Source organism: Egretta garzetta, unplaced genomic scaffold, assembly GCF_000687185.1.
Source record: "Egretta garzetta isolate BGI_Z169 unplaced genomic scaffold, ASM68718v1 scaffold440, whole genome shotgun sequence".
Classification (NCBI taxonomy): domain Eukaryota; kingdom Metazoa; phylum Chordata; class Aves; order Pelecaniformes; family Ardeidae; genus Egretta; species Egretta garzetta.
The window spans coordinates 960802-972218 of record NW_009258293.1 but is presented as its reverse complement, the minus strand read 5'-3'; the positions used below and the strand labels follow the sequence as shown (position 1 = coordinate 972218).

The window sequence follows — 11417 nt, the reverse complement described above, 5'->3', positions numbered from 1 at the left end:
ACCTGGCGTTCAGGCTCCACTCTGTCAAAGCTGGGACTCTTTGCATTTTTGCAGAAGCCTACTCCGCAGGGCCTTCAGACAGGCTCTTCCAGGGGACATGGGGGCATCCAGCCACGCCACTCCCACATGGCTGCAGGGATGCCTCTCGCAAGAGGTGGCCAGTGCTACCCCTTTCACATGACAGAGTTTGCCTCTGACGGTAGGAGACACCAAAAACTGGCAGGGGTGTCAGGTTGTGGCCAACAGAAGCAACACGAGCACACAGAGTAACAATGAAACTCAGTTATAGCTTTATTTAATAACTGGTACAAAGTCCCACTCAGGCAGAGCCTCCCAGTCCCATTTCCCTACCTGAAATGGAGCAGAACATGAGCACAACCCTCGGAGGAGCTGGCTCCCAGCCAGTCAGGACTGCTCAACAGTTACAAAAGAATGTTTTGCTCACCTATCAAGACCTGTAGTAGCCTGACCACTCATCCCTTTTCTCCCAGTAACAGCGAGACCCTGGCATGCAGCAGGCATTTGCCTCCCACCCTCTGCGACCCGGCCAGATGTAAAAAGGCAGCAGAATTGTGAATTCCACAAAGGCAGTAAATAGTGCCTGCATGGAGGCAGTCCCTGCTCACACTTGTGACCCAACGGGCAGGAATGGGCACCGGCTGGCAGTCATGTACATTTACTGGTACCTCCTGAGCCAGGGTTCAACCACTGTGCAGCCAGCCTGTCTGGGGCTGGCAGTGCAGGAGGTTTCTGGCTCTCCATCTGGCAAGGGGCACTGCTGCCCGTTTCACAACCTACTTGATGTTAAAGTTTCACCTGTGCCAGCATAGAACAGCAACAACGCGTTAACTGCGTCTGGACGAAGTCTGCAGGGGAGGCAGAGGGTCAGCAGAAGCGGTCTGGAAGCCAGGGCTGCTGCAGTTTGATCCCTTGTACTTGGTTAATAGTGCACCTCGGTTAGTGTAAGTTTACTTGTTAATTGCTTTGCCCTTTCAGGAAGCTCAGGTAAGAAATCACTTTGCTCCTTCTTAACACACGTACAGAGATGAGACCAAGACAGTATTTCTGACCATTTTTTTCCCCCACGGCTGCCTGGCATGCCCAGAGTGCTAGGAACACAAAGACCTTCTGGTGGGTTCTGCACCCCAGGCACAGCTCTGCCAAAGAGCTCCAGCACCCGGAGTTTCACATCATCACGGTCTTGCTTTCCCACATCTCACAGAAGCCATACCAACTGCACCACAAGGGTCCTTTAGCAGAAGCACAACTAGAAAGCAATTCTAAACCTCACAAAGCCACAGAAATTATATTTAAATAAACAGGGGAGACAATGACTGTCATCTGGATTGATACACAGCACAGACAGGAGATGGTAATCAGCATGTACAGTAACGTGACTTACTAAGACTGCAGAACGTTAATGAGTTTTAAAGAGGCTCTGATGCCAAGGGCATACAGAAAGGACCAAAGTAATGCCAAGTACAGACTACCAAGGAGGTGGCAGCTCAGGTGGCCATGCACAAGTTAGAGAGAACAGTTAATGCCATGTTGGATGAAATGCTAGATTCTGAATGGGTTCAGTGGGGGCAAGTAGAGTTGTCTGAATCCAGAAGAGGGGCTCCTGCCTAACAGGATACTTCCATGGTTTGAGGTGCATCCTGGAGGTCAATTCCTTCTGGTGTTCCAGCACTTCCATCACCGTGGTTGCTGGTGTGAGACCGGCTGCGGATGCTCTCCCCAGAGCCCACGCTAGAGGAGGAGTGAGTACGGGAGCGCATCAGCCTGGTCATACTGGCTGCTGGCACTGCAAGAAAGAACAAGCATGGGACTTAGAGAAGGAGGAAGCTCCTAGAGCAAGTATCACATCACTCAGATATGTGTCACTGGGTAAGCACAAGAAGAGCTATACCCTCAGGAAGAAAACTCACTCTTCACTGCCAAAATTAAGTCTTTGCATGTCTAAAGCAAAATGTTTAAGGCCTAGTTTCAAAAGGTCCAAGGTGCGCAAATGCCAGCAGTGTAACTGACCATTTGCAAGTGCAGTCATGGTGAGTGTCGGTGCAGACCAAGGCAGCCCTTGGAAAGATGACCTTTTGAAAGTCAGGCTCGTCGCTCTAGAAAACCACAGCGCTGAAGTCATGCAACAATCAACAAAATACAAATGAAAGGTGAAAAACCGCAGCATACACATTGTACAATGGATCAGCCTAGCTTGCAGCAGGACATGCCGAGACAGAGCAATGCACCCGAAGAATCATTCAACTCAGTACACAGACTTGGGCCGAGGTGGATGCACAGTTGAAGGTACCTGACTCAGTGCTTAGGTGGCTGAGCTGCACATAAGGGACTGGAAACAACATGAGACAAGGAAAGGGATGAATACAGGAAAGAGCCAATTAGTTGCGGTGTGTGACTAGCAGCAGCACTGCTCCTGGGATCCCCAGCTACTTCGCCTTTCACTCCCAGCTTACACGCTGCACTGGAAAGCTCCCCGTATTTGTGAGAACAGCTGCTAATGAGCATTCTCAGGGAGATGCCAAGCTGACTCAGAAATCCATCAGGGCCAGAGCTCTTGAATACCTTTAGCTGGAAATTGCAATGTATCTGGTGACCCTACCTCCCCACAACTGCTCAGAGATGTCATTCTCCTATGGCGGGGAAATGGGTATATGCTGTAGCTCCAGATAGGGAACAGAAATTCATGTCCTTCCTTGAGTTGACAGCATCAGATTTCTGCTACCAGCCTTCCACCTGCAGTGCCAGCACAGGCAGGTCCAACTGTTTCAGCCAATGTGCAGAAGGCACAAGAATAGCTGCTGAGGAACTGGCTTGTGCACTTCTGCAAGCTGCTGATTTGCCTCTCTCTTGTTCTCCCCGAGAGAGGAGGCCTCACCGGCCAAGCTCAGCAGTGCCAACACAGCCTTGCCAATCAAAGTTGTGAAAACCATTCTGTGACTAGGTACTAATTCTGGAAGTAGAAAATTACCCTCTGTCCTTCCCCAGTTCTGTGCATCCTATTTGCAAGAGATTTGACCCCTAAAGTGCTGCTGAAGTCTGTGCTCTAACACCAGGAACACAAGAGGCATGAACACTGAAATGCTCTCAGGCTGAGAGGCTGAGGGAGCCTTCTCACATAGCACCCTCCTCTGCAGGGCCGGGCTCTTCTGGGCAGCCTTTGAGAACATGATTCTCCTACAACACTCATGTCAGCTACACATAGCTCTAAGGAAAAGGACAGCTTCTAAGCCCTGATGCCCATGAGTTGGCAAAGAACTGCTGGCCATGTGGAGACCTTTGAGAGTGCCACAGCTGCCATGGTGGCCATGCTGGCAGTCAACCAGTCACATGAGCCAACCCGTCCCATAATTCCAGCTTTTGAAGGTTCATCATCCACAGAAGGGAACTCCTAGCCCTGGCCCCTGGCAGGTGAGACACAGCTGTGCCAAGGTGCCTGCAATGGAGAGAGTTGCTTTAGTGCACTGGGAAGCCCTTCTCCTGAGGTCCCCCAGTCTCTGGAGCACCGAGGACAGGGGAGCTGAACAGCCACCAGCCTGGCACACTCAGGACACGATGCCTTCCACCTGCAAGCAGAGAGGGCAGAGCATGCACTGGATCAAAGCACAGCTCCCTCTGGGCTCCCCAGGTGACTCTCAGAAGTCACCCAGCTCTGTTCTGCCATTAGAGGGTTTCATTCTGAGATATCACTTACCCCTGGTAAGAGTCTGAAAAAAATAGGTATGTCTGAGGAGAAAGGAAAGAGCTCTCATGTACCCATCACAACCGTGAGGCTGTTCTGCAACTCCTTCCCCTCCAGAGAAGGTGAGCATAGACAATTTCAGAAGATTTACCATTCTTGGGAGCACGCTTTTCTGGACTGGCACAAAGTGATGGACTTACAAGGTTTTACCAACACCAGCAACCAAAAAGGGGTCATCACTCCAGCTGCAGTGCGGATTAAACACAAGTCAGGGAACTTGCTGAGGCTTGTTAGCACACTAGTTGATTTTCCAGCGTGGATGGATCTCCTGGAGACCACACTAACTCACAGGTGGGGACACAGATGCCAATGGGCTCAGATGGACCAGAAAGGCTGAGTTCCCTTCACAACAACCCCGCTCCAAACCAGAAAATTTTGTTTGCCACTTACTGTAGCCCATTCCCTGCACAAAGTACTTGAAGGCTTCAGTCAGCTTGCCAGGCTGTGGAAACAGAAAGTGCGGCGTTAGCGTGAGCAGAGCAAGGGGCTCTACACAACTCATGCCACGTGGCAGTCGAGAGGCATATCTCACCTGAACCACCTGGGGCAGGCCCCCACAGTCGGCCATCTGCAACAAGAAACAAGAGGGGGGTTGAACCACCCTTCCCACCCCAGGAGGACAACCCCAGAACTGTGCCAGCACTTCCCACCCTGCCGGGGCTGACAGCACCAGGCTCCACTGCTGCTGAGGCACACTTCCACAACTCGCCTCTGAAGGTGAAGCAAGGCCTAGCAATACATCTTCTGGGTGTCTGCTGCTGGAGGAGCCTGGGACCTTGGAGGCTTCATTACCAAGTGACATCAGGCCATCCTCTAGAACCCTCTGCCATCCTGGCTCCTCCTGCCACTTTTCCCAAACCAGTCACTTTACGTTTCTATACAGAAGCTGTCCGGCACGCTGTGGAGCCATATGTGAGGATAGGATGGACTGAAAAAGCTAGAAAAAGTGATGTTGTTGCTGGCAGAGAGCAGGGTGGAGGCAGGGCAGCTCTGCTAACTCTCAGCAAGTCTTCCCTGCCAGCTGAAGATAACAGGGAAGCGGCCATAAAGCAGGGATTCAGGGACGCCCTGACAAACTCTCCTCTCCCAAGTCTGGCTCCACACAGGAGAGAACACAGCCCTGAATGACCGTCCACAAAGTTCTTACAGCTAAATGTATGGAAGGCAAAAAAGCTAAGTGGAGCTTGCCTCAGCAAAAATAATGTCTTTGTGCAGGCTGGAACGATTCTGGAGTGGCACTCACCTTCAGAAGGGTAGTTTTGGTTGGGTCAAGACGTGAATTGCATTCAACCTAAAATAAAAGGAGGAAAGAGGGACATGATATCACACAGAAAACTTGGAAGAGTCAAATGTAAAATGCAGGGCAGCTGCACCAGAGACAGTGGCTGTCTTCAGCAGCGGAAACTTCTCCGTGGCCAAGGACTGAGCAAGAAAGCAGAGAGCGTGTAGGAAGAGAACAGTGCACGACAGATGCAGAGAAGAAAGGCAGGTGTTCCCCTCCAAGGGGACCTCATGGTGACAGAATGAGAGATGGGGCCATGACTCCAAGGGAAAACATCCTCTGGTTTTGGGGATGCACCATAGAACCATGGAGCACCTTCTGGGCTCTGACAGCAAGACTGGGAGGGAAGGAGACTTCTGTGCAGTGCAGCACGGAGGGAGATCACTCAATCCCCTGGACAGACAAGGAGGCCACAGCCACCTCTTCTCTGTAAGGCTGTTGCAAAAAAGGGAATAGGTTGGGGCCCTGTAGGAAAAGCAATCCCAAGCAGTGGAGATTATTATGAGCTGGGAACCTGGGCAACCAGATAGGCAAGCCAAGATCCAGAAGACCCTATCCTGTCCCCCAGCTGTGGCTGGGAAGCAATAATAATCCTCAGGAATATTATCCTAGCGAAGTCAAAACTTGGAGAATGTCTCAGACTTCTAGACCAAACTGATGAAAAGGCAACAGGCCATGACCAGAAAAAGCCCTGCAGAAGGTCTCCATGCACAGCTCCTAGGTCCAAGATACTGCTTTAGGAGACTCCTACACTCTTCCATGGTTTCTTAAGACAACTTCTTTTTTTCACAACGCCCTGGTCTCCCCATAAACACTGGCTGACGGGCGGGGGGCAATGTCCACCACAACCATGCTGCACTGTGCCGCACTCCATTTATAACTGTGCTGGGAGGGAAGTGGGTTACAGGTGTCTGCAGAGAACAACAGGAAGGAGATGCTTCTAAGTGTTGCCTTCCCTATGATACAGTGCTTTTGCAGAGCCCTGTGTGACTCCCCACTACAGGAACTGGAGTCACGCTGCTTATTTTTAAACCCCAGGTAGCCTCAGTACAACAGCAAGAGAACAGTAAATGACTTGAACTGAAGTTCAGGCAGCAGCATGGCAGAGCTTGGGGAAAGGCGCAAGCTCCTGACAGGGGTCCTCTGCATCGCTTGTTAAGCAAGATGCTTGGGCAAAAGGACTCATATTCAGATCCTGCCACCCTCACCTTAGAGCTGCCCTGCAGGGCCGTTAAGCCCCCTGAGCCTTGGCTCTCCCACTAGAAGCCGACAGGTCTCAATAGCTGGGGAAAGAGCCTGGGACAAAGAGCCACATTCTGTGACCAGTTCTGGGCAAGCTGAAAGCACTGCTGGGTGAGGCAGGTTTCCTAAGTGACGTGCAGGCTTAAAGTCATGAGAGGAAAAAGTTCACATATACATACCACTGCTTCCACAGCAGGCGAGTTGTCACCAACCACTAGCAAGGCAGGGCACCTGGTCAAAACCCAAAACAGAGAGATGTTACTCACCATGCATCTAAGACATTTCTGAGAAGGCTGAACTCTGTGAACCAACAACCTCATGAAAGGTTAACAACGCTCAGCAAAATCCCTACCTGCCACCACATCGTGGCATTTTGTTGCACCAAAACACCCTCTGGGGCTTGCACACACACCGGCACTGTCCCCTCCATACACACCAACTACCACTACTGTTGCACACACATTAAAAGATGTGCCTAGGCCTGGGAGAAACACCACCCCAGGTTGCAAAAAGAAGCACACTCTCTGAAATGAACGTCCATTAGGAATTTAAGAATAACCACATCCAACAGAGTTTAATGCTTCTGAGACTGGCTACTGCTCAGCACTACATTTTGGTTTGGGTTTTAGAAAGAAACACAAAAGTTGTTGCGGAATATATTGAAAAATGTCATGATATCAGAGCCTCTGTAGGCAAATCTGTGCCTTCATATCCATTTTTATCTGTATTGTAATTCTAGGAGACAATTAACATTCAATGTGTAAAACATACACAGGAGGTCACCAACCAAGTGGCTGTGAATTTACATCATTCATTTACAGATAAAGGTAAGAAAGGGTGGCGAGAGGCCCCAATTCTGTTTGTTGACTAGATGACAAAAATAAAACTAGAGAGGCTGTGAGCCACAGACCTCAGAGCCCATGGAGTCCTACCTCTAAGGAGGCAGAGGACCTATATGTAAGTCTACTGGCACAGAGATCCACACTTCCACAAGAAATATTTTAAGGGTCTGCAGATCCCTGTGAGTCACTTGAATGGACAGACAGTGCTCTGTGACTTACAGAGCATAACAGAGAGCAGCACGATTGGCTTTGCCTGGAGACCAAGCAGGGAAATCCACCTCTTCTAGGTTAGCCAAGATCTAGAAGGTTTGGCTGTGGATGCCTAAAACATTCCTGGAACTGGCAGGAGCAGAAGTCCATACAATTTCCAAGGAGCAAAGAGCACAACAGCCTGGGCAGCAGTCTCTAGCCCAGCCCAGGCATCCTGCCTCAGCCCTGCAACTCGCAGTCTCCACATGCTCTATATGCTGTAGATAATTTGCCCCTTTTGCTTTCTTGCCTGGAATCTGAAAAATTACTTACACTTGCCCTGTGCTGGTTATCACTAGTTCTCCAGTGTCGCCCCTTCTGAGCTGCACCCTGCACAGACTGTCCCCTCCCAGACGACAGAGTCACTGCCAAGGTGGGAAATCACTGCTGCGTTCTCTGCGTTTGAAACCCACTGCCATCTCTAGAAGAATTGCAGAGGTAACTTTTTTTGGCAAGGTGGGGGAAGGCAGTCAGTGGCAACAAACAAAAATCTGCCTTCCTAATTTTTCACGCAAAACAACCGCACCCAGCAAGCACAGCAGCTGCTCGGTTGATACACTTATTCCTCTGACTCTGCCTTCTGGAGAATCCCAGTGTGTTCTCAATGAAAGGGCTTCCAGCACCTCCCTGCCCCCCGCCCTAGCTGAACAGCACTGCACCAAAGCCTGGGACACTCTGAACAGTCTGCCCAGCACTTGGGCCTGTGGGGTTCTGGCTGAGAAGCAGCAACAGCTTTTCTGCTGAAGGGACTGCACAGGAAGCAGCTGACACAGGCTGATACAGAGCAACTTACTTGAGTGTTTTTGCAGTATTTTCGTTGATGCCAAGAACTGGTCTCTCAATTTCCAGGTCCCTACGACTGAAAGACAAAACAGAACAATTCTCCATCAAATCAGCAGAGGAAACTGGTTATTGTGGGAGCGTACAAAATCCAACCGGGAGTGCTGGCTCCAGCACCCAGACAACAGGGTATCGCTCCCTGTGTCATGCCATGACCAGGAGCCCCAGTAGTAACTGCCACAGAACAGGATCCACGCTCTCACAGCAAGCTTGCTGCGTACCTAGAGGGATGATCTACTGAGGTGTGAAAGGGTCAGCCAGGCATGAGACTGAGCTTGGCTCAGGATAATGGCTGAAGACTAGGCTTAGGACAAAGGTTCACATGACACAATATCCAATGGAATAATACATACAGCAGCAAATCTACTGAGCATGGAAACTGTGGGAGCAACCTAGCAGGCAAAAAGGTATCCTGTACCTGTTGTATGAGGTGAGGAATAGCTGGAGGTTATCTTGGTTAATATCCTGTGCGATATGAAGCCTGTATGTTTGGATCAAATCTAGATTTGCCTGCAGTTCCTCCTGTACAAAAGCAGAAGAATTGAAAGACAGGGAACATAATCTTTTTCACAAGTGAAGAAATGATACTCATAAAAATACTGAAGCATTAAACTGCCTCCCTACACATCATTCCTCTGTGGACAACACCACAGAGGGTAGTGACTCCAGACTGCATCAGTACCTAGGCTACATTAAGTGTTCCTGTGACGTGATTGTTAAGTGCCATACTTTGCTAATGCGACTATTACAAATGGCAGTGGATGTGCTGCTGCAGGAATACAACGGTATCCTGAGATGGGACAAGTTAGCTCCTGAGCCTCAGTAATGCTTATACAGATACAAATCACTCTTGATTTAGGAAGGTCTTCTGCTTATGCTTAATGCTAAAGAAGCAAAGCTTTACAGGCAAGCCCCAAGACTGGGACCAAAGGAAAATTTAATCCCAACACAAAGTTCTATGAAGAAACTGCATTCCAATGACAGCTAGAGAGAGACAGAGAAAAGGGAATGCAGAGAAGCTCTACATATAATGAAGGGGCTTGAAAGCAGGGTGAGAACACATATCCTCTAAGCAGGAGGAAGCTATGCAACTCCTTCCCATGCTGACTTGTGTCACTGCAGAAGGGCTTTAGGACAGGAACTGATCCGCTGGATGTCATATATAGCATGCGTGAGGCACAGACCCTTTCTGTTGCCCAGCAAGCTTGCTGGTTGGGAGCCAGCAAATCCCAAGCAGAAGGCATTGCTGTATCCCAAGTTTTCAGAAGGGGATGGTTTGCCTCTGCTGGAACTGAAGTGGAAGATGAAGAGCAGAATGCAGCAGTTCAACATCTGGAGACATACAATTATATCTCCCTGTCAACTCCCAGCTGATCTGTGCTCTACCCACAGCCAAAATGCTTCCCTGCTGGCTACAGAGAACTAGCTACCACTTATTTCTGCAGACAATTGCCTGGGCACCACAAAGACAGGAGTTCTAGCACCAGTGGCTGGGACATTACTTTCTTAACACGTCTGGAGGCAGTCAGGACAAGCGTGAGGATGTGCAGGCTCACCACAGTGCGCAAAGCCCTGATGCGAGCTTGCCACACTGAGAAGATAGCACTATCTGTGGTGGACCACAGCTCTTTCAGAGCAGTTAAGTGCAGAAGTTATAGCTCCATGTACAGTTGCATGGGCAACGTTAACACCTGCTGGGTACTTACATGGCCAAAATGATGCGCCAAGACAATATCCACTATGTTGGTTGTCCAGCCTGAAAACTGAAGAGTGACCATGAATGAGGAGGAGGGAAAGTAACTGGAAAATGCAGTTTCGTTACAAATTTCAAAGCATCTCCTCAGAATGAATGAAATAACAAAGAAACTATTCAAGCGATATGAGGAACAAATGCCTGATGCTTGGGATGGGCGTGCAAGGCTCCAAAGAAGTCCGTGCATACACAACACACAGCCCTCCAGAAACCTGGAACCCTGAATAACTGCAAGTGGCCAGAATAACAGAATAATTAAAAGATCCGTTTAACCTCAGCCAAATGAAGCCTGCAAGCATGAGTATTAAATCAGACGACAGGTGAGTGCTCAACAGCCACTCATCTCCAAGCAGTTTACCAGGATTTCTCATTCACATATCATCACACCCACCCTTGCTTCTATGGTGGAGGCCGTACTACACCCAGACTGAGAAAGCAGCAGAGACAGAGATGAGATTGAACAATTTTTGCCGTAAACCAACAAATTCCTGTGCTCTGTACTTTTTCTTCTTACTCTATGCACTGTTCATTAAGTGCTGTGGTGAGCAGACATGCAGGGGAGGGAGGATCTCACCTTGGATGCTGCCCAGTCAATCCAGCCCTTTGCACATGGATCAACGTTAATAAGAACGAGTCCCTCCACCAGGTCGGGGTGGCTGAGCTGTGGGGAGAGAGCACAGGCACACTCAGAAGGATGATTCAGCCCACACACTGGTCAATGGCAGGCACAGCAGCTGGAAAGCTTCTTGCAAAAGGAAGACAGAGTAAAATGAGGACTTAAGTGAGGAGCTTCTTCTGTGCCGGGCAGCCACTAGCCTTTTCAGAGTCTGGCCTAAAGCTGGCTCCCAGAGAGACCTAACTCGATTGAGTTGTTGGCACTGAGGGACTGACTGCTTGCACAGCTGCCTGAGCAGGCCTCAGCAGCATCTTCTGGTGACCCACGCATCTGGTGCAGCCACAGGTCCTGCTCAGGCTCCTGTCTAATATGGGGCTGTGAGCAGGGACTCTCTCTGCTCCAACCTGGCACCTCCAGGAAGGACCTGCACAAACTCCTGTGTCTCCCTTATGCTCCTCAAGGGAGAGGCAGTCTCCCAGTGGAGATGTGGCAAAATGGCAGGATTTGGCAAATGGCACAGGAGTTGGCACTTGCAGCCTGAGCAGAGGCCTGGGAAGCTCCAGCTGCAGGGGCACCCAGCTCACCAGAGGGGACCCCCTCTGGCCCCAGCCACCCCTTCCCCTGCTCCAGCTTCGCATCCCCAGCACCCTGCAGTTCACCTTGGGAGCTGGGGGGGGGAGGGGGAAGCACGGGTACAAAATACTTTAGGAACTGCTTGCAAACACAAATCCAGCAATCTAACATAGCCAGAGAACTTTTAGCCCTATGCTCACTCCACAGCTGAAATTTCATGGCAGCTCTTCTGCTCCACTGTATGGATTAGCACTGGTTAAGCA

The 11417-nt window shown here is 50.0% G+C and overlaps 1 protein-coding gene across 4 annotated transcripts in view; it reads right to left on the bottom strand.

Annotated features, from left to right (window-relative positions):
* Positions 1 to 320: 320 nt before the first annotated feature.
* Positions 321 to 11417, bottom strand: part of NDRG3 (NDRG family member 3) — a 58312-nt gene continuing 47215 nt past the window's right edge. For all 4 annotated transcript variants that reach the window (XM_035893376.1, XM_035893371.1, XM_009638015.2 and 1 more), the window contains 9 exons: positions 10540 to 10626; positions 9919 to 9975; positions 8631 to 8734; positions 8166 to 8231; positions 6461 to 6512; positions 5001 to 5048; positions 4290 to 4325; positions 4148 to 4199; positions 321 to 1804 (listed from right to left, as the gene is read on the bottom strand). In XM_035893376.1, the coding sequence (XP_035749269.1) occupies positions 1626 to 1804; positions 4148 to 4199; positions 4290 to 4325; positions 5001 to 5048; positions 6461 to 6512; positions 8166 to 8231; positions 8631 to 8734; positions 9919 to 9975; positions 10540 to 10626 (681 nt within the window). In that variant the 3' untranslated portion in view covers positions 321 to 1625. The remainder of the gene's footprint in view (positions 1805 to 4147; positions 4200 to 4289; positions 4326 to 5000; positions 5049 to 6460; positions 6513 to 8165; positions 8232 to 8630; positions 8735 to 9918; positions 9976 to 10539; positions 10627 to 11417) is intronic.